Raw genomic sequence first — 22,312 nt, forward strand, 5'->3', positions numbered from 1 at the left:
TTTTCACTATAACGCCCCTTTGTTTCAAAATTGTTATATTTTGAATGTAAACAATTGGAATTTTGTTAGTATTTCAGGTAGAAAATTATGTATTTTACAGTATGATTAAATCAAATCATGTAAGTAGAAATTTCTTCATGTGTAAAGTCTAATCCATCTTACTTTTTGTAATTGTCTGCATGAATATAATAAGAAATGGCTTTTGGAAATATTCAATATGTAACACTTTTTAAAAAAAAAAACTAGTTGAGAATCAGTTTCCAATGTAAAGCAGTCTTTTCACTTACTTTTTTTAGACCTTCTGAAAGAAGGTACTGCAATTCAATTCTACAGTATGGCTACTTAGCAATCTAAAGCTGAAGTTCACAAGGAGACGTGTAAGTAATCATTATTAATATTTTATGTTTCATGTTTATTTTTCCATTTGTACACAATTTCACAGGTGGGGTGTCATCACGCACACTGAATTGCGCATGTAAACCTAATTTGCATATCTGATGTAATGTGTGACACCAACAAGGTAAACAGATCCCTACAGAGAAAAGCACGCTTGACTGTGAAGAGGTCCACTGGTCTTTATAAACAGTAAATTCTCAATCCACACAGAACCTGTGCTTTCAGGGTTCCCACACTACCGGGAAAACGAGAAAAAGTCGGGAATATCGAAAAGTCTGTTCCCAGTCGTGAAAATGCCTTGAATTTTGCAATTATAGGTTAAAATCGCGAAAAAGCCAGGAAAAGTAATATTTAAAGTTCGAACTTTTTTGGGTACGAAACTAGGTAAAAGTAAGTACTCTTGATCATCTAGACGCTTGCATCTGACACTGTTCTGTATTGAATTGACTCTGATCAGAGTGTCTGAATGATCGAGACTAAGAAGGTTTCCGTTACCACATGCAAGCGTTTATTTGTCATAGTAGCTGTGTCTGCACTGCCGTCTGCATTTAAAAGTTATTTTAAGTTAAAACGAGAAATTGGCCGCAGTTTGTCGGGATTCGCTTTATATACGCTGTCAGTAAGAATCGTGGGTGCAATATACAACGATATTTTAAATCTTCAGTATGCTAATGATCATGGATAATTAGCGATCCTTGCATTCATCGAAAGATATTTTAATACGTGAAATTGGCCTAAGTTCATTAAAATAAACTTGAGATACGCTGTCAATAACATACATGAATGTTAATTGCAATGATCTTACTAGTCTGCGAAGTGCTACACAGCCTGACAAATATTTGCTATATTCAAGTGTGAATCTATGAATGATCATGCCTTTAGACTGACCTTGCTCCTATTTATAGACATTGAGAAGACCACAGTTCTTTGGCCAGTAGACATCATAATAGTTTTAAACTTGTGCAAAAAAGTCATTTATTTTGCATTTTCACCCATGGATTGATGAATATTGATGTTCAGATATAGCTGAATTGCATGCTCACTGATGCAAGTAGATTTTTTAAAGAGAGTTAAACTCTTTTAAAATGACACTGGATGTTATGAGTTCAAGTTGTTCAATAAATGTTTAAAGCTTCCCTCTCATGGCTTGAACAAATTGACAAGTTTTTTACTTTTGTCTTGGAACAAGCCAATATATTGGCAAAAATCCATGAAAACCAATTATTCAAGATTGCTGGCAGAAAGATAGATACCAGATATTTATATTTAAGATCAAAAATTGGTGTTTTATACATATTTATTTAACCGTTAATAAACCATAATACATAAATTTTCGAACATAAATATGAAAATCAGCGATCTGATTTTTTGTTGGCAATCTTTTATCGTTGGTTTGCAGATATTTACGTCAAAAGTTGATCTATCTCAGACAAGAAATGAAATAAGTTGTTAAAATAGTATCTATAAGAGTGCAGCTTTAAAAAATGTTCAGAAAGTAAGTTTTTGTTCAGAGAGTAAAACTTTTTTTAATGTGATATTTGATTATATTTATCTTTAGCATGCATTTATCCACCAATTACGAAAATTGGTATTGTATACGGAGATCAACCAGCACCAAACCATGCTGACTGATCAGGGTCCACACTGTTCTATGCACAAATAGTAGGTAAGCCTTTAAGTTTCTAAGTAGCAAATACAAATAGCCTAGACCCTGATCATGCCAGCTGATCCGTGTCTACACTGTTCACAGAGGCCAACCGTATTCAGCATGCTAAAGGTTCATCATGTTGTTCAATAAATGTCTAAGAAGTTCAGAAAGTGAAAGGTTTTGTTTTTGAGAATAACACCCTTTGAAAATGACATTTGATGTTTTTTAACAAGTTGTTAATAAATGTTAAATATGGCAAATAAGTTATTTGACTGAAATGTTTCGTTGTAATAACTGTGAAAAAGGTTGAGAGAAAGTCTGGAATTTGCAAAAAAACAAACTTGAAAAAGTCTGGAAAAAGTCTGGTATTTTACTTGCAGAAAAATGTGAAAACCCTGTGCTTTGCTAATTTGCATATTACCAACCAAGTAAACATACATACTATGAACATACTTCTGTCTATTACGGAATGTTATACTATCAACACACATCTGCCTACAGCAGACCGTAACACTAATAATAACTACAAGGTTTTCCTAAAATGACTATCACAAACGATAATTATTGTGTACATATTTGCCAACAGTATTGTCATGCTACATGTATTTTTATGTCCACATTCACTCAGATGTAAACAATCACAAGTTTTTCTCCGAAATGAATTAAAATATCATAAAGAAATAATTTGACATTAAAGAAATATTGATTCCAAATATTTGTTTTTTGTATATATATGCTTAAAATTAAACAATATTTTCTTTTTATAGACTATTATTTAGTTAATTAGTAAACAGATAAAATAATTTTTTTTTTTGATAAGCACCACAAAACCAATTTGTTGGAAACTGCTTCTCATCACCAGCAAATCAGAATGGTGTTAGTACCCCCTTGGCGCCCCTATTATATATACTGTGTATAATGTCACATGTGTAAAAAAATAATCACATCATTTAGTATGGATATAAAAACACAAAAATAATTCAATAAAAACCTTTAAAATTGTTGGAAACTACTTCTCAACCAGTACAGGTGTTCGGTGCATTGACCTCTGACAATTTCCCATCCGCTGTCTTATCTTAAATTTAATGTATTTAAGCAATTCTTAATTACTGCATTATGTCCTTGGCCACGAAAATAGGCAATCAGGGAAATATGTCCTTGGCCACGAAAATAGGCAATCAGGGAAATATGTCCCTGGCCATGAAAATAGGCAATCAGGGAAATATGTCCCTGGCCACGAAAATAGGCAATCAGGGAAATATGTCCCTGGCCACGAAAATAGGCAATCAGGGAAATATGTCCCTGGCCATGAAAATAGGCAATCAGGGAAATATGTCCCTGGCCACGAAAATAGGCAATCAGGGAAATATGTCCCTGGCCACGAAAATAGGCAATCAGGGAAATATGTCCTTGGCCACAAAATAGGCAATCAGGGAAATATGTCCTTGGCCACAAAAATAGGCAATCAGGAAAATATGTCCTTGGCCACGAAAATAGGCAATCAGGGAAATGTTTTTCTTATTTGGATAATATATAGGTTTATGTTGACTGTATAACGCCACAACTATAAACTCTAAAAGTCCAATGCTAAAAATCAAATACTATACCTATAGTATATATGATTAGCTTAAATTCCTTTTCATTTCCACAAAAAAAAATCATATACACACCAGCCAATAATACAGTTTTTTATAATGTTTTTTAAATAACCATGTTTTCATTATTTACATCGACAATTTGTGTAGGCAAATATTTTAACAGGAAGGCAATGACTAGCAACTGCCCATCTTTTTATGCCTAATATTAGTCTTTGATTTAAATTTAAGTGTCGTTTTTTCCTGAAGAAACATTTATTCAAAGGGTCAGTAAAGTGTTTCCTATCAATTTTAGATTTGAATAGCTTCTGATTTCATAAAACTCACTGGATAAATGGCCGCGCTTTATCTGTATCAGCTATTTTTTGCATGGCTTTGTATTTCTCAGCAGTCAGGTAATTTTCCCAATTTGGAAGGTGCAGGATGGAAAATTTCCCCTCAAATCACCGAGTCTTAAGCAGAACTAGAGTGTAAACCTCTGACAAAAATATGTCATTTTTTTACCTATATGAAGATTTATTCTCATTACTTTGTTTTCAGAAACCACACATACTGGCCAACACAATAATGGCGTGTGACTCAACAAGGTTGTCCAGATGCAGTTTGTGCGGCAAGTCTGGGACAGGCATGATTAAATGGTACCTTTACCATGTTGATGAATTTATTAAAGAGCCTAATTCATGTTTTGTGTGTGAACATAGAGCTTCTTTCAAGGATCAAACATCATCAAACTTCAAATTAGTGCTCTTTTGCTAATAATTATTAAGAAAATAGAACAGAAATGCTCTGATCTGCAGAAAAGCTTAAGTAATACTATTTAAAATTGATTTTTTTTAGGCTTCAATTCACAAAATTATGTTCAAATGAGTGTTTGGCAGTTGCTGTTTGCTGCTTGTTCCTAATAGTAAGGTAAATTGAAACAAGATAAAAGATATTTTCCAACATGATCTGTAAGTGAGTCCCTTCAAAAGCAGTATTTAACGAATCAAATAGCTTAAAAATCGTTATATACGCTTTAGAACGTACATGTCTTTAACCTATCTATCTGTTTGATTAAAACTGAGCCACAGAAAATTGTCTTGCAGTAACAACTTGCTTTAAGCTTTTCACAGTGCTCCTGAAACACTAGTTAAATATTTATGAATGTATGCAGTCTGTTTGACATAAGGTGCGGTGTTGGCAGTAATATGCCCTCCTTGTCATGGGAAATGCTGTTAATAGCATTGATGACCTTAGTTAGGTAATTTCTGTTGTGATGAACATCAAATACAACAGAGAAAGAAAAAAACAACACTTTATAAAGCAACAGAATTTATTTACTAACAGTTATACAACAATAATTTCAAATAAGTAATGCTAAAATTTAAATATCTTCAATAAAGAATCATGTCCAAGTTCCAAAAGTTCACAAAATAACTTTACTAATCCTGGTATGTTTCATGTTCTCAGTTAAATTCATAATCACATGAAATATTGAATACTGACAGTAATACATTATATTAGCACAATTGAAGTCCAATAACTCTTCAGAATGATTGCCATGAAAGTTTGAAATGTAGTCCTCAAATAAGAATTTAATTAAATATAATTTGTTTTAACCTTGTTAACACAAGGCTTATATTGGTACATGTGTTAGGGACAGCACTGGTTAAAGCCTACTATCACAAATGAACTGGCATATTAACCTTCATTTGATCAAGAATGAAGTTGGGTTTTTTGTGTGTAAGGGGTCATTTGAGGCAGTGTTGTATTTTTTGTAGCAGGTCATGTGAGGTTGAGAGGTACTGTGTTGTGCTTTGTAGCAGGTCATGTGAGGTTGAGTGGTACTGTGTTGTGCTTTGTAGCAGGTCATGTGATGTTGAGTGGTACTGTGTTGTGCTTTGTAGCAGGTCATGTGAGGTTGAGTGGTACTGTGTCGTGCTTTGTAACAGGTCATGTGAAGTTGAGTTGTACTGTGTCGTGCTTTGTAACAGGTCATGTGAGGTTGAGTGGTACTGTGTCGTGCTTTGTAGCAGGTCATGTGAGGTTGAGTGGTACTGTGTCGTGCTTTGTAACAGGTCATGTGAGGTTGAGTGGTGCTGTGTCGTGCTTTGTAACAGGTCATGTGAGGTTGAGTGGTACTGTGTCTTGCTTTGTAGCAGGTCATGTGAGGTTGAGTGGTACTGTGTCTTGCTTTGTAGCAGGTCATCTAAGGTTGAGTGGTACTGTGTCTTGCTTTGTAGCAGGTCATGTGAGGTTGATTGGTGCTGTGTAGTGCTTTGTAGCAGGTCATGCGAGGTTGAGTGGTACTGTGTTGTGCTTTGTAGCAGGTCATGTGAGGTTGAGTGGTACTGTGTCGTGCTTTGTAACAGGTCATGTGAGGTTGAGTGGTACTGTGTCGTGCTTTGTAACAGGTCATGTGAGGTTGAGTTGTACTGTGTCGTGCTTTGTAACAGGTCATGTGAGGTTGAGTGGTACTGTGTCGTGCTTTGTAGCAGGTCATGTGAGGTTGAGTGGTACTGTGTCGTGCTTTGTAACAGGTTATGTGAGGTTGAGTGGTGCTGTGTCGTGCTTTGTAACAGGTCATGTGAGGTTGAGTGGTACTGTGTCTTGCTTTGTAGCAGGTCATGTGAGGTTGGGTGGTACTGTGTCGTGCTTTGTAGCAGGTCATCAAAGGTTGAGTGGTACTGTGTCTTGCTTTGTAGCAGGTCATGTGAGGTTGAGTGGTACCGTGTGGTGCTTTGTAACAGGTCATGTGAGGTTGAGTGGTACTGTGTAGTGCTTTGTAACAGGTCATGTGAGGTTGAGTGGTGCTGTGTCGTGCTTTGTAACAGGTCATGTGAGGTTGAGTGGTACTGTGTCTTGCTTTGTAGCAGGTCATGTGAGGTTGAGTGGTACTGTGTCTTGCTTTGTAGCAGGTCATCTAAGGTTGAGTGGTACTGTGTCTTGCTTTGTAGCAGGTCATGTGAGGTTGAGTGGTGCTGTGTAGTGCTTTGTAGCAGGTCATGCGAGGTTGAGTGGTACTGTGTTGTGCTTTGTAGAAGGTCATGTGAGGTTGAGTGGTACTGTGTCGTGCTTTGTAACAGGTCATGTGAGGTTGAGTGGTACTGTGTCGTGCTTTGTAACAGGTCATGTGAAGTTGAGTTGTACTGTGTCGTGCTTTGTAACAGGTTATGTGAGGTTGAGTGGTGCTGTGTCGTGCTTTGTAACAGGTCATGTGAGGTTGAGTGGTACTGTGTCTTGCTTTGTAGCAGGTCATGTGAGGTTGGGTGGTACTGTGTCTTGCTTTGTAGCAGGTCATCTAAGGTTGAGTGGTACTGTGTCTTGCTTTGTAGCAGGTCATGTGAGGTTGAGTGGTACCGTGTGGTGCTTTGTAACAGGTCATGTGAGGTTGAGTGGTACTGTGTCTTGCTTTGTAGCAGGTCATGTGAGGTTGAGTGGTACCGTGTCGTGCTTTGTAGTAGGTCATGTGAGGTTGAGTGGTACTGTGTCTTGCTTTGTAGCAGGTCATGTGAGGTTGAGTGGTGCTGTGTCGTGCTTTGTAGCTGGTCATGTGAGGTTGAGTGGTGCTGTGTCGTGCTTTGTACCAGGTCATGTTGGGTTGAGTGGTACTGTGTAGTGCTTTGTAGCAGGTCATGTGGGGTTGAGTGGTACCGTGTCGTGCTTTGTAGCAGGTCATGTGAGGTTGAGTGGTACTGACGTGTCATGCTTTGTAGAAGGTCATGAGAGGTTGAGAGGTACTGTGTCTTGCTTTGTAGCAGGTCATGTGAGGTTGAGTGGTACTGTGTTGTTCTTTGTAGCAGGTCATGTGAGGTTGAGTGGTACTTTGTCGTGCTTTGTAGCAGGTCATGTGAGGTTGAGTGGTACTGTGTCGTGCTTTGTAGCTGGTCATGTGAGGTTGAGTGGTGCTGTGTCGTGCTTTGTAGCAGGTCATGTGAGGTTGAGTGGTACTGTGTCGTGCTTTGTAACAGGTCATGTGAGGTTGAGTGGTGCTGTGTCGTGCTTTGTAGCAGGCCATGTGAGGTTGAGTGGTACTGTGTCGTGCTTTGTAGCAGGTCATGTGAGGTTGAGTGGTACTGTGTCGTGCTTTGTAGCAGGTCATGTGAGGTTGAGTGGTACTGTGTCGTGCTTTGTAGCAGGTCATGTGAGGTTGAGTGGTGCTGTTTCGTGCTTTGTAGCAGGTCATGTAGGGTTGAGTGGTACTGTGTAGTGCTTTGTAGCCGGTCATGTGGGGTTGAGTGGTACCGTGTCGTGCTTTGTAACAGGTCATGTGAGGTTGAGTGGTACTGTGTCGTGCTTTGTAACAGGTCATGTGAGGTTGAGTGGTGCTGTGTTGTGCTTTGTAGCTGGTCATGTGAGGTTGAGTGGTGCTGTGTCGTGCTTTGTAGCAGGCCATGTGAGGTTGAGTGGTACTGTGTCGTTCTTTGTAGCAGGTCATGTGAGGTTGAGTGTTAGTGTGTCGTGCTTTGTAGCAGGTCATGTGAGGTTGAGTGGTGCTGTGTCGTGCTTTGTAGCTGGTCATGTGAGGTTGAGTGGTGCTGTGTCGTGCTTTGTAGCAGGTCATGTAGGGTTGAGTGGTACTGTGTAGTGCTTTGTAGCAGGTCATGTTGGGTTGAGTGGTACCGTGTCATGCTTTGTAGCAGGTCATGTGAGGTTGAGTGATACTGTGTCTTGCTTTGTAGCAGGTCATCTAAGGTTGAGTGATACTGTGTCTTGCTTTGTAGCAGGTCATGTGAGGTTGAGTGGTACTGTGTCTTGCTTTGTAGCAGGTCATCTAAGGTTGAGTGATACTGTGTCTTGCCTTGTAGCAGGTCATGTGAGGTTGAGTGGTACTGTGTCGTGCTTTGTAGCAGGTCATATGAGGTTGAGTGGTACTGTGTCGTGCTTTGTAGCAGGTCATGTGAGGTTGAGTGGTACTGTGTCGTGCTTTGTAACAGGTCATGTGAGGTTGAGTGGTACTGTATCGTGCTTTGTAGCAGGTCATGTGAGGTTGAGTGGTACTGAGTCGTGCTTTGTAGCAGGTCATGTGAGGTTGAGTGGTACTGTGTCGTGCTATGTAGCATGTCATAAGAGGTTGAGTGGTACTGTGTCGTGCTTTGTAGCAGGTCATGTGAGGTTGAGTGGTACTGTGTCGTGCTTTGTAGCAGGTCATGTGAGGTTGAGTGGTACTTTGTCGTGCTTTGTAGCAGGTCATGTGAGGTTGAATTGTGCTGTGTTTTGCTTTGTAGCAGGTCATGTGGGGTTGAGTGGTACTGTGTAGTGCTTTGTAGCAGGTCATGTGAGGTTGAGTGGTACTGTGTAGTGCTTTGTAGCAGGTCATGTGGGGTTGAGTGGTACTGTGTCGTGCTTTGTAGCAGGTCATGTGAGGTTGAGTGGTACTTTGGCGTGCTTTGTAGCAGGTCATGTGAGGTTGAATTGTGCTGTGTTTTGCTTTGTAGCAGGTCATGTGAGGCAGTTTGGTACTGCAGTGAGAGTTGCAGGATGACAGACTGGAATCAGACAGGTGCCCTCATTAACTACAGCCACAGGATCTGGTGTGAGCGATTCAAAATCTATATGGACTTTGGGGCTGATATGGCTAAGCTTCCCTTTACATTCATGAATGGTAAGTTTTGGGAGAATCATTGAGTTATTTTAGTTAATATACACACTTTTTTAACTGTATGTATGGGAAGTGTAGGTGGATGTATTAATTGATATAATCCAATACAATACACAATTTGAAAGCAAATGTATAAAGCCAGCTTGTGTTAACTTGTTCTTTATTTAGATGATAGTTTCAACTCTGTTCTCTTTCAGAGACTAGTGACCCATTTAGATCATGGTTTCAACTCTGTTCTCTTTCAGAGACTAGTGACCCATTTAGATGATAGTTTCAACTCTGTTCTCTTTCAGAGACTAGTGACCCAGATTTTAATGTTGAGCAATTTTTGCGTGCACAAGGTGTATATCAGCAAGGGGCCTGGAAAGTTGAGGAGATGGGTGTGATGCAGCAGCAGACCTCAGAGAGGCAAGGTAATAGGAGCCAAAGTAGTTTGGAGCAATACAAGAGGACAGGCTGGATAGGTAAAAGGGGCATACACATATGTGTTGTTAGGTATAATGCTGGTGGACAGGTCGGTGACCTCTGGTAGACAAGGAAATTAGGGGCCAAAATAGTTAGTAGGGGAACAAGCCTAAGACCTGAGAAAGGCAGGATTGACAGGGGCCTAAACAGTTGAATTGAGGGACAGGCCAAAGACCTCAGAGAGGAAAGGTGGGTAGGGGCCTAGATAGTTAGGTGTAATGCATGGACCTTAAAAGTGTAGCAAATTTGCCAAATATGTCATTTTTTTAAAAGGTGGAGTGCTGCACTAATGGGGAAACGCTGCTAATTTTGAAACAATATTTTAATTTCAATCAATTATGAATGTGAATGTATATGGATTTATAGTTTCATTGTAAACGGAACATAGTTTCATGCAATCGAAGTCATTTTGGCAGTTGAACAGTCATCAGAATGGCCTAACGTAAATGAAAAAAACTTGAAAGTTTGACTTCCTTAATCTGTCAATGTGACCGATAAGTACATGTAGGGAATGATCTAGGAAAAAGTATTGTGGTGAACTTGAACTGAAAATGGTTTCAAATCAATAAATTAAGAATATTTGGGCATACTGACAGGAACCTAAAACATGGTAGACAAAACCAGCCGATGACCCATTCATTTTTTGTCTCTTGGTTTAAGGTAATATTTTGTGGTCAATATTCAACGAAACCTATTCCCTTTGTATCTATAATTCTATGGTGTTTTACCTGAAATCTTGAATTTCAGATTTTAAGAAGACCTATTGAATGCGCTTGTTAAGATAAATGGGTTTTTAATCAAACATTTTATTCAACATATATGTTAGATACTAATGGCTATCCATCCAATGAGGCCCAATCAGGGACATTAATTTTGTCATAATAAGCTATCCCGGTATAGTGCTTTTTTGTTACTTTCTCATTCCTTTGTGTTTTTGCTTTTTCGATTTGTTGCTCTGTGACAGCTCTTTTTTCTATTGGGCACTAGTATTTCTTTAGTAATATATGAGGCACACTCTTGTTTTACTTATTGTTAACAGATTTAAATTATATACTTAAATTATTATTTACTGCTCAGGTTTGCCTGTTTATGTAAAAGAAAGTATTGGACTCTTGTCTGACTTCGTTTATCTCAATTTATTCTGTACAAAAAACCTTTATCTTTAGAATCCCAACCTGATGAAGACTGTATAGTGTTGCCAGTGGAGTCTGTGACCCTTGAGAACCCCCCATCTCCATCTCCGGGGAAGTTGACAGACTGGGCAGGATACTACCGGCTGCGAGGGTTTAGTCTCGACTCCCCAGTGGCAGCCATCCTGCACTGGCCTCTCACACTTTACTACGTCATCACAAACAGCCTTCCCACACACTGTGAGTATAGATATGTAAGGCCGAGTTCCTTATCCTAAGAATACTGTACTGCACGTTTCATTTTGTTTTAAATACTGTGAAATCATTAATGTTCGTGGGGCATTAATGTTCGTGGTTTTCGTGGGTTAGGTGATCCACGAATTCAAGATCCCACGAAATATAAACCCTTTATTCACTTTTTCAATTGCCTTGTTACGTACATACTCTAGTATATTCTTTACAGAGGTCGCAGTATACAGTGTTAAAACCTGTCTCACTGTATAACTTACGATCATTATGATTATTCTGTTAATATATTATAACTGCCTTTAACAAATAATGAACCAAATCAATTAAATGTGTTTTATGCAGCAAATGACAGTTATAAGCACGTGTTTAAACGTGTGCTGTTAATGAAAATCTCCAAGTTTACAAGATGTGCGTGATCAGTGTCCATACTCGATTTTTTTTATTATAAAATAATTAATCGATTACTAGTATATTGAAGGTTACTAAGCACCGAACGTGACAATATACGCACCTTTTCGGTGTTTTCACAGTTTGCAAAATTCTTAATTGGCATTCAATGGCTTCCCCTATCTGTATTTATGATCAGGGTACATCTTCTTTTATTACGTTTATTCCCAATTAAATCGATAAGTGACATGGGTATATGCACTAATTGGCATGTCATAACTTATAAGCGAGTGTCATAAACCGAGTGACGTAGAAGACGGAAATTACGGGACAGCACGTAGATATTATGCAGACGATCTAGGATGATCGCATCTTCGATTTTTTTTTTCAAAAATGAAAATCCACGAATTCAAGTACCCACGAAATTGTTTTTTTTCGGCAAACCACGAAATTTCATGCCCACGAACATTAATGATTTCACAGTACTCAGGGAATCTTCAGTTCAGGATAAATCCCAAAATTAGAATTGATAGGTTTTAACTTCAAACTTTTATACAGTTGTAAAAATGTTTTTTGCTTGGACAATTGCATCAATCATGGTAGGAAGTTCATAAACATGAATAGACATGCCTATGGAAACAAATTCAACAGTGGACTAAGCCCCATTTAAGTGATGTACATTGTATGATGCTCACACCAATAATGTTCTATTGAAGTTCCCTTTGATGATATCTATCCTTATAGTAAATAATGTTGAATACAATTTCACTGAACATCTCCATCTGTGGTGATTAAAAATATTTTAAACAGTCCCTTGGGTAATATTATTTTCCACAGCGCAGATATTTCCTGTATTCCTTATTTATGACATTGGTGTGGCATCTTGAATACAGCTGTTAGTGAGAGTGTCTATCAAAAGCCCCCCGTTCAAAAGCCCCCCCTATCAAAAGCCCCCCCGTTCAAAAGCCCCCCCTATCAAAAGCCCCCCCGTTCAAAAGCCCCCCCTCAATATAATTTTGTTCCATAAGTTTAAACCAATTGAAGAATGTTGTCATATTTTATTGAGTAGATCCAGATCAGACATTTTAACCCTATTTTACGTTAATTTCCTGCACTAATTCGATAAATTAGGCTACTTGAGTGCTTTAGTGCTTTCGGGTCAATTTTTTGTTGGAAATCTTATTCCTGACGAAACACCAAGTAGCTTGGAGTTTCATTTGGATAGAATATTAGCATATTGATAGAATATTAGCATATTGACTTGGTAATCAGCAAGTGAACGGTGTGTTTGATCTGGCTCAACTCAACTCGGACAAGGACTCATACAAGGACTCATACAAGGATAAGGAATTGAAAGGATAACAGTGTAAGACAATTAAATGAATAAATATCTTTAATTTGATTATTAACATTTATAAGTACCTTTATGTATCTATACTGTTTTTCCCTATATATATTCTATATATTCTGGTGGAAAATAAAGATCTGCAGATAATAGCCAGCTGACTAAGATTAACATAAGGATATGTAGATTTGTCAAACATCAACAAAATAAGATGAGTATGAAGTTCACATTGAGTTATGTCGATAATGCATTCAAGGGCTATAATTATTGAATTGTAAATGAACTGTATATATATATTAATGGTTATATTAAATTTCATCATAATATTTAAAAAAAATGTTATAAAAATATATATATATGTATTTATTTTTTTAGTGGGGGGGCTTTTGAACCACTTGCCCATTTTGAGGGGGGGCTTTTGAACGGGGGGCTTTTGATAGGGGGGGCTTTTGAACGGGGGGCTTTTGATAGGGGGGGCTTTTGAGTGTACCCCGTTAGTGAAGCCACGTCTTCTGCTTTGGATATTGATTTTTAACTATTGACTATTTTAATCTAAATTGAAATATAAGTAAAAATTAACCCTAATGGTGAATAATGTTGGTATTTAAGAAGAATAGATTGATATCGAATTTAAGTGTAATATGTCTTAACTAATTCAACTATTTGTAAACATTGACCATTTTCTATCAATATTTTAGATTTCTTCAGAATGTTCTCCCAATGAGAGAAATACGACCTTCATGGTTCTAATTATGTATTCTCAACCTTGTATCCAGACCTTGCATTATTACTCTAGATGCATCTTTACACATTATGTTATGCAAGTTTGTTAGTGAGTAAGGAGTTACAACATTGCAAAAAGTAACTTCTGGATATCAAGATAAAATATTTATGCCCACTTTTATTAATTAAAGTATAGTATTCAATTCAACATCTCGTATTACAAATTATTTCTCTGTTTGGTATACACAGTGCATGATTGTATCTCTGCAGACATTCCTGCTAAAGGACATTTCCAGAAAAGTACAGTTACAGCAACCATTCTTTGTTTTATTCCATATGACAGTAATATTTTTACAGATCCCCTGTGGAAGGAGTCTCTGCTAGATAATTATCTTTACATTGACGTGATTGGTGTCTCCTTGGAAACGGAACTCATACCTCTGTTCAAGGTACTGTCTCTAAAAAAACTAATGTACTTTGTAGGAATGACATTTGGTGATGGATGAGGATTAATTGATTTACTCCCTCAAGGGTATTGTGTGTGTTATTTTCTTTTTACAACATCTAGTATAGTGAATGTTTATCCAATAAAACAACGTCATTAATCGACATCATAGGATAATGATTAGAATCAGAATTGTTCCATGATTGCAAAAAAAACAAATATTCTTCTTCTTCTTCTTCTTCTTCTTCTTCTTCTTCTTCTTCTTCTTCTTCTTCTTCTTCTTCTTCTTCTTCTTATTATTATTATTATTGATACTTTTTGTCTAGCTATACACCAAATGTACGATATAGCAACACCATTCTCTCCCTTTTGCCACTTCATACAGGAGGTCAGTTACTTGCTGCCAACCTACCGCATCAGCATTCACATGTACGGCCCCGGTATTTCCAAGTCAGAGGATGGACGGACGTTTTCGGAGGGTGGCCTCGAGGTCAGGGTGGTTAGGGGTCTTTACCATAAAGTGGCCCCGCCTCACAGGAAACCCTGCCTTGCATTGGGTATGCATGAAAGGAAAAAAACACATTGAGATTGATAGTTGTTGTAGCGTATAAGTGGAAAGAAACGTTGCACATTTCCCGTCTTGTATTCATTTCCCTGTTTTTGATTGATTCACACATGTCTATCAGGTTAATATAGTGTAAATTATTTCTCCCCTTCGACAGAATGGATACATGTTGATTTTGTCAAAGTTGCCAATCTGTCTTTCATTCACAAAATTTTGAGTTGTGCGTATCACCGAAAGTATATTTTTTAGAGAAATAAAACTTAACATGAATGTTAAGTAGTGTGTGGCTTGACCAAGTATGTGAAGAGTTATGGCCCTTGCCATAGGTACATAAGCCAACGTGATGAAAATTAAAGGGAAGCCTGTGAAGTTGTACACCTGTGTTTTGTGTGTTGCTACGACTAATAAATGCATAGTTATGGCCCTAAACTCTATGATTGTTTGGAATATTGAGCATTCAATGTTGATTTTTGCAATTACCTAAACTTGTATGAGAGCCTGTAACCATGAACGTTTACAGGAATGTTGGTCAACATGCCAAGGATCCTGTGTATGGCTGTACTCGGCGAGGGAAGAGTTATAGCCACTGAATTAATTAAAAATTGCATAAAACATGGAATCTTGTGTCTACCCTGTCTCATAATATGTAATTTAGCCAGCGTCATGAATTTCGAGAGGAAGATTATCCAACATGTGAACTTCTGCACCTGTATCTATAGTAATGCAATATGGCAAGTATGAATTATTCGATGTGGGAAGTTTGGTATTGCCTTTTATTCCCCGACCGTTCCGTTGTGCAACAGGTAATTTTAGTTTGCACTTGCATCGACCGTGGACGGAATGATGGGCCTTGTTTTTGTGAAAAGGCGGGAAATGGGGGCATCTTTGTCATGAAGACACATTTCTTGTTTGTAATGCTTTGCTATTAGAGGAGAAACATCAGTTTTCAAATGAAAACAGTTCTGGTTTACTGAAATATTGTTCAGCGTACTACATTTTCATTTTATTAATATTTTTCTTTTTTTTTCTTTGCTTAGCCTACCATGTGGGAGTGTATGTTTTCAAAACATGGAAAAAGACGCTAGAAAAATTGAAAGTAAGTTGACGTTATTTGTACGAGTTGTTGTTCATTTATAAAATGCCTTCGAAACGCGACGTCAGTTTGGAATAGGTTTCGATGTTGAACCATGGAGAGTCACGTGATCAAAATGGACCAGCCAACATTATTATTGTAAAATATAACCATAACATATGTTTGATAAAAACAACCTTTATGAACAAACAATTGTATAAACTTATCGTTTTAAAGGAAAAAGAAACATCAAGATACAAAAAAAAGTTTTTCTTATATTAACATTGGTGGCATTGCCGTCATTGTATCGTAACTTAAAACAAGGATCGTTATCCTTTTCATCCTATTTCGTTGATTTTTATTGAAGTTGAAATATGTTTACATTTTTATAGTATGTATAACGAATACGTTTAATGTAAAACAGTAGTTGCCTAGTCAAAACGGAGTGATATAAAAACGCATTCAATATTATAACGTTGCCAGGATGCATGTAGATCTAGTAAAAGGTTGAGATTTTGTTATTTGATATAGACATTGGATGTATCAACAAGCTGCTAAACATATTAACACCTCCCCGGTGTCGATATCAACATTTAAACCCCGCAAACTTCTCCCTAGCTGAATATTTAGGTAGATTTTTTGTTTATTGGCATAGGCAACATCATTTATCAAAACTGAAAGATTTAAATACAACTTTCCACAATGATCAATTTCAGTTGCCTATTTGAATTTTACGGAAATTGTGGATTGTGACCCGAGGGATATTATGTCACAGTTAAACTTACAGTGATATTTCCCCAACCAAGTAATACAAGTTGACTATTCGTGAAACTATGCCTTCACCCAGAAACATCCACCATCTTAATCAAACCGAGGATTCTGAAATAACCTCAGTCTGATTGTGCATAGTGACTACATTTACAATACAACTAATGTAGTCAAGAAAGTAAAACGTACATACATTGTAAATTGAAACACCATGGATACGACCCATTTGAACATCCTGTTATTTGGGAGCTGCACCACAGACTACATATTGTTGACAAAAACAAATCCGAATAATTTCCACCACGTTTGTATTTTTGCAGGTTGTAATGATTACAAAATTGGAGAGTGAATTGAAGGAGAATGTTCGTTACTTGAATGCAAATAGGGAAAACACTTTTAACTTTATTCATTTATTTACTGGTCACCGCAGGCTGAGAAGGTTCCAACGTTCTTCACGGAGTACGGCCACCGGACATACGAGGAGGGGCGGCGCGCCCTAGCGGAAATGGACATTGGTTGCTCCATGTCCGAGCCAATGCTGAACCACTTCCGGAGCCCACTGCGGATCAATCAGGAGGAAACTCTGCTTCCCTGGTACAGGAATGCCATCCTCTTCCATCTCATCTTCAGCTGATGGATGTTGCTTGTCCCCTGTCCAAGCCCCGTGTGAAGCACTTCCGGAGAGCACTGCAGATCAACCTGGTGGAAACCCTGCTTCCTACGTACAGGAACGCCATCCTCTTCCATCTCGTCATCAGCTGATTGGATCTCATGTTTAAGGCGTGTCTGTGCGTGACAAAGCCTTAATTATATGTATTGCTTCATATGATATAATTAGTCTTTTTACAAGGTCAAATATCTAACGATGTGCTTGCTGAACTTTTAGAATGCTTACAGGGGAATGTCTTCTATTAGTAGAAGTGTGTATAGGCCTTTCAGTTCATTACAAGATGTAAATGACTGTGATATAATTGCATTGCTTGATTTGAAATAATCAATCTGGTAGCTAGGTGCAATATCTTATGGCGTAGTTGACGACGCTGATTAGGTCTTAGAATGAACGCCTTTTATTGTAAAGAGTGTTTTAAATGGCCGATCGATTGTACTGAATTAACAAATGATTTGTCTTGTGTTCTTTGAAGCATTATAATTTGTCTTTGAAGATATGATTGCCTATGTATAAAAATCATTTTTGTGTCTTGATTTTGTCTCCAACGACCGCCAAACTAAAGTTAGTGGGACGGCTATGCGTGTTGTTTTGTCGCGTACAAGATCTCGGTTTTTAGCCCATATGGCGAAGACGGTAGCCTTGGTTTATTGGCATATAATAGTGTAATGACCCGGGTTACATTGCCGCCTGGTCTGCAGATAATAGTAACCAGTAATATTTACTCGTCCACTAATTATAAAGATGTCAGTGTTGATGCTCAATCAAATAAACACAGTTGATTCTTTTATAAAGTTTGAAGTATGACAGATAGATACCACGAATTCTGAAATGGGAAATAATACCAATATAAGAATATGACAATTATTATCCTTTAAACATACATTAAACATATATGAATATAAAGCATGAATTAATTAAATCTGGCTTTACCTAAATCTAGTGTCAAAATTAAACCCTAGAACATACAAACATATGAACAATACGGTGATATATAAAACATTGCTAACAATATTTTACAGTATAGATCCTCTACAACATATTTTCTCACAAAACACGCTCATACACAACAATCACGCTATTACCATTTATAGAACATATAAGCCATCAAGGACGCGGCTGAATGGGTTTTATTGAATATCTATGGATGTTCATGAAACATTCTGATTAAGTTTCATGAATATTAGACCAAACATAATGCTTCTAGTGTGTTCCAGCTTGGACCCATTCACCTAGTTTTTGACCCACGTGAAAAATATCGATACCCAATTGGCTCAATAAAGTCATGTGACAATATATACAATTGTTAACATTCGGAATAAACACGGACATAGCCGAACTATGACGGTTTAATCAATTTTCTAGATCGTAGTTACTCGGTCGTCTCCGGCATGCGTAAAGTATTTAGACTGGTACCTTGCATTATCACCGATAAAATTATTGGTGTCGGGTCGATTTGGCTGAGATACTATTTCGGCCTGATCCTTTTCGGCCTACTTTTATTCATTTATGTTTGTTTTAAATCGTGTGAATTACGCTTTGAACTTTCATTTTATATCAGTTAAATTTAAATTGTGTTAATATCGTTATTGCGACTTATATTTGTTAGTAAAATCATGTGAATTAAGCTTTGTACTTCCATTTGATACCACTTAAATTTAAAATAGTCAATTAATGTCGTGTTAAGGCACTTAAATTTGTTATCAAATGCATAATTTAAACTATTATTCACAAGATGCCCGTAAATTCTCATATGCTAATTTACTACCACAGCGTGTATATAAATCGTTTTCAAAGAAAGTAAATTTCTAAAATAACGAACTCGTATGACCGTCGACCAATCAATACAAAATCAGAGAGAATAACTTTTTTTAATTTTCTGTTTTAAAAATTAGGCTTATTCGTTTTGTATGACGTTTTGGAAGTTTTACACGCATCAAAACGGTTAATGACGACAATTTTTAGTAAAGTTGAATAAGAGTTCATATTATTAACAAATCTTTTTTTCATAACTAAAATTTATCCGTATACACTTCCCCATTGGCAATCCCTATAGACGCGGCCTCCCGCGTCTAATGACAAACACTACATGTATATCCACTGTGAGTGTTATAGGAAAGTAACCGCTTAGTCTGTAGGAAGATGCACACCGGTTAGCTGTAAGAAGGTGTATTTAAAATGTGTGAAAGCAGAATGAAAGTAATTGCAAATGATCTTGTTATCAATTAATTTAGAATTTGCCGCCAACTTGAATTCTTGGAAATCCGTATAAACGTGTGAGAAAAACGTCAAATAAACAATTAGTACATTTAGAATAAATGTCAACTCATTGCAAAAATAGAATATCTAATTGCATATAAAATACAAATACTTCTTACCAAAAGAGATGTTTAACAGAACCCTCGAAATATTAAAGATAACTACCAACTATTGGCCGAGGTGACCCTCTTCCAATCCTGAAATATGTCGGGAACAGCTGATTGATCACGTGACCGAAATTGGAAAACTTACAAACAAAAGCCCAATAGACCTGGTCAAGAAACATGAAGTCTAAAACTATGGTCAGAGTGAATTAAATTAAAACAACCATATTTTTTTTTAAATCTTCCTGACTAACGCTGGAGTTTAGCACTGTCAAAAAAGTGTCGAATTGGCTTGGTTAATTTAAGAATTGAAAAAAAGAGTAAATCAATGGATAATCTAATATTACCCTGGCCCCTTCTTATCAACAATTGTATCGTTCGATTGATTTTTCGAATCCATTATTCGTGGTTGTAATCAAACGCATTTTGAAGTTTCGACTGGGAATATTACTTTAGGTCTGTTTCAAACGATTTTATTTCCATTTCTCGCACTCGCTTTATATTCAATAGGAATCTGTGACCATAGGTGAATCCCCTAATCGTATATGTTTCCAAGTGAATAGAAACTTATGGACAAAATCGCTTTGAATGTTGCTAAATTAAATATCTTTACTGTTTCATTTTTTGTAGGTATTAACGCCTAAATTTATCTCGGTAGTTCTGAATTTAACACAAATTAATATACATTTTTGGATATTTTCTTCTTAAATTATAAGCCATGTCAGTAAAATGACACGTTCATTTTCAGGCATTTAATTTGAAATTCAAAAGCAATTTATGATAATCATTTGGAAATACAATTACGAGTTAACAATAAAAATAAACATGAAAGCTTGTAAAGATTGGATCTCTAGTTGATTAATAGTGTAGCCAACGCGTAACTCCAAATAGATCTGAAATGGAATGGGTATTGAAGAAACGTTTAACAATAACGTTTCTCCTTTTTTTTTATATATTTAAGAAATATAACACACAACTGAGGGTCATATGACATTATAAGGACCGGCCAGTCAGCCCCCGAAGGTGTATATGGACCATGGCGTTAGCCGAGGTTTATTCACCTTCGGGGGCTGACCCGGTCCCTATAATTCCATATGGCCCGAAGTGGTGTGTTATATTTCTTATATTATACCGAACACTTTTCATTACAATTCAATATTTTTAAAGCGATTTAAATGGGTTTTATTAAACAAAGCTAATAATGTTTACTTGCGACAAGTTTTCGCCGTTGAGAAAATAGCAAGCCGCACTTACCAATTGTATGACGTCAGCGGTCCATATTATGTTTTTGGCCGGTCCGGACCTCGCCAAAATGTAATATGGACCGCTTACGTCATACAAATATATTTTCATCTAAATACAGTGATATACGGACCGATCGAGTTTGTATATACAAAGAAGGGACAGATTTATGCGAGGTATATTATAATACATTAATATGTCCACAGGCTTTGCAGCTTACTACTAAATCCCTGAACACTGTCCGGTTCGGGCGAGACAAGATGTGCTCAAGCGTAAGCTGTATTTGGCGTCCGACTGTGTGACCCGTCTATACCATCCCCAAATTCTATATATTTGTATATTGGTATAAGCAAGTAATCAAGATGTATCAAATTTGCAGTTACAGTATATATAGTTGCACATAATCTTAAGTTGGTGCTACTGAACGTTTATTGCTACTAGACTAGAATGCCTAATGTAATAAGTGGAGTTTAATTTACCTCCGCAGTCATTGTTTGTCCTGATAGTCTGACAATAAAAAGACCACTCGCGCACCGTCAACCAAGAGTTGGACATCCATTGGTCTTCTATGTATTCACAGAGAATCTCAAGTTTGGGGATGTGGCCTTCGCTTGAAGGGGACAGAAAGCGATTTCTATGTGTTGCAGTGGCAGAAAGTGAAGGGCAAGGAGGCTCCTTACCAGCCAGTACATCCCATGCAGCTGCCCTTACCATCCAGTACATTCCTTGCGGCTGCCCTTACCAGCCAGTGCATTCCTTGCGGCTGCCCTTACCAGCCAGTACATTCCTTGTGGCTACCCTTACCAGCCAGTACATTCCTTGCGGCTGCCCTTACCAGCCAGTACATCCCATGCGGCTGCCCTTACCATCCAGTACATTCCTTGCGGCTGCCCTTACCAGCAAGTACATTTCATTGCGGCTGCCCTTACCAGCCAGTACATTTCATTGCGGCTGCCCTTACCAGCCAGTACATTCCTTGCGGCTGCCCTTACCAGCCAGTACATTCCTTGCGGCTGCCCTTACCAGCCAGTACATTCCTTGCGGCTGCCCTTACCAGCCAGTACATTTCCTTTCGGCTGCCCTTACCAGCCAGTACATTCCTTGCGGCTGCCCTAACCAGCCAGTACATTCCTTGCGGCTGCCCTTACCAGCCAGTACATTCCTTGCGGCTGCCCTTACCAGCCAGTACATTCCCTTGCGGCTGCCCTTACCAGCCAGTACATTCCTTGCGGCTGCCCTTACCAGCCAGTACATTCCTTGCGGCTGCCCTTACCAGCCAGTACATTCCTTGCGGCTGCTCGTACGTCATCCTCAGACCAAGACTCGTCAATTTCCTGAACACAGCTTGGCGAAGTGGAACATACGCATACATATTTTGACAAAACGAACACAAAAAACACCTGCATTTTGTTTACTCCGAATGCATGACCGGCAAACAACTGATGGAACTACTAGTTGTTATTATTTGAAAAACAGAACATACTCGGTTACTTTCTGTAGTGGATGTTCATTCCGCGATTGGTGACCAGTTGGTTGGAAGTGACTCTCGCAACATCTGCATCAATCGTCTGAAAATCATTTAATTATTTTGAAACGCATGATACATGGAATCAAATAACATATGATATATGAGCGTTAGAATAAAGGCAGTTCAAAGAGGATACAAAATTC

General features: G+C 37.8%; 1 protein-coding gene across 5 annotated transcripts; it reads left to right on the forward strand.

Moving 5' to 3' along the window:
* The first annotated feature begins 29 nt into the window (after positions 1-29).
* LOC128228405 (zinc finger MYND domain-containing protein 15-like) lies at positions 30-17,540 on the forward strand. Of its 5 annotated transcripts, none has more exons than XM_052939707.1 (10): positions 30-77; positions 297-377; positions 4,180-4,277; positions 9,057-9,223; positions 9,514-9,633; positions 10,852-11,055; positions 13,877-13,968; positions 14,350-14,521; positions 15,567-15,625; positions 16,800-17,540. In XM_052939707.1, the coding sequence occupies exons 3-10, from the start codon at positions 4,207-4,209 to the stop codon at positions 17,001-17,003; spliced, it is 1,089 nt and encodes a 362-aa protein (XP_052795667.1). In that variant the 5' UTR covers positions 30-77; positions 297-377; positions 4,180-4,206; the 3' UTR covers positions 17,004-17,540. The 5 variants fall into 5 exon arrangements, with proteins under 5 accessions (XP_052795667.1, XP_052795666.1, XP_052795668.1 ...); XM_052939706.1 differs by having other exon boundaries at positions 40-119; XM_052939708.1 differs by lacking the exon at positions 297-377 and having other exon boundaries at positions 40-77.
* Positions 17,541-22,312: the final 4,772 nt, after the last annotated feature.

This window comes from Mya arenaria, chromosome 3 (genome assembly GCF_026914265.1).
Source record: "Mya arenaria isolate MELC-2E11 chromosome 3, ASM2691426v1".
In the NCBI taxonomy this organism is placed as follows: Eukaryota; Metazoa; Mollusca; class Bivalvia; order Myida; family Myidae; genus Mya; species Mya arenaria.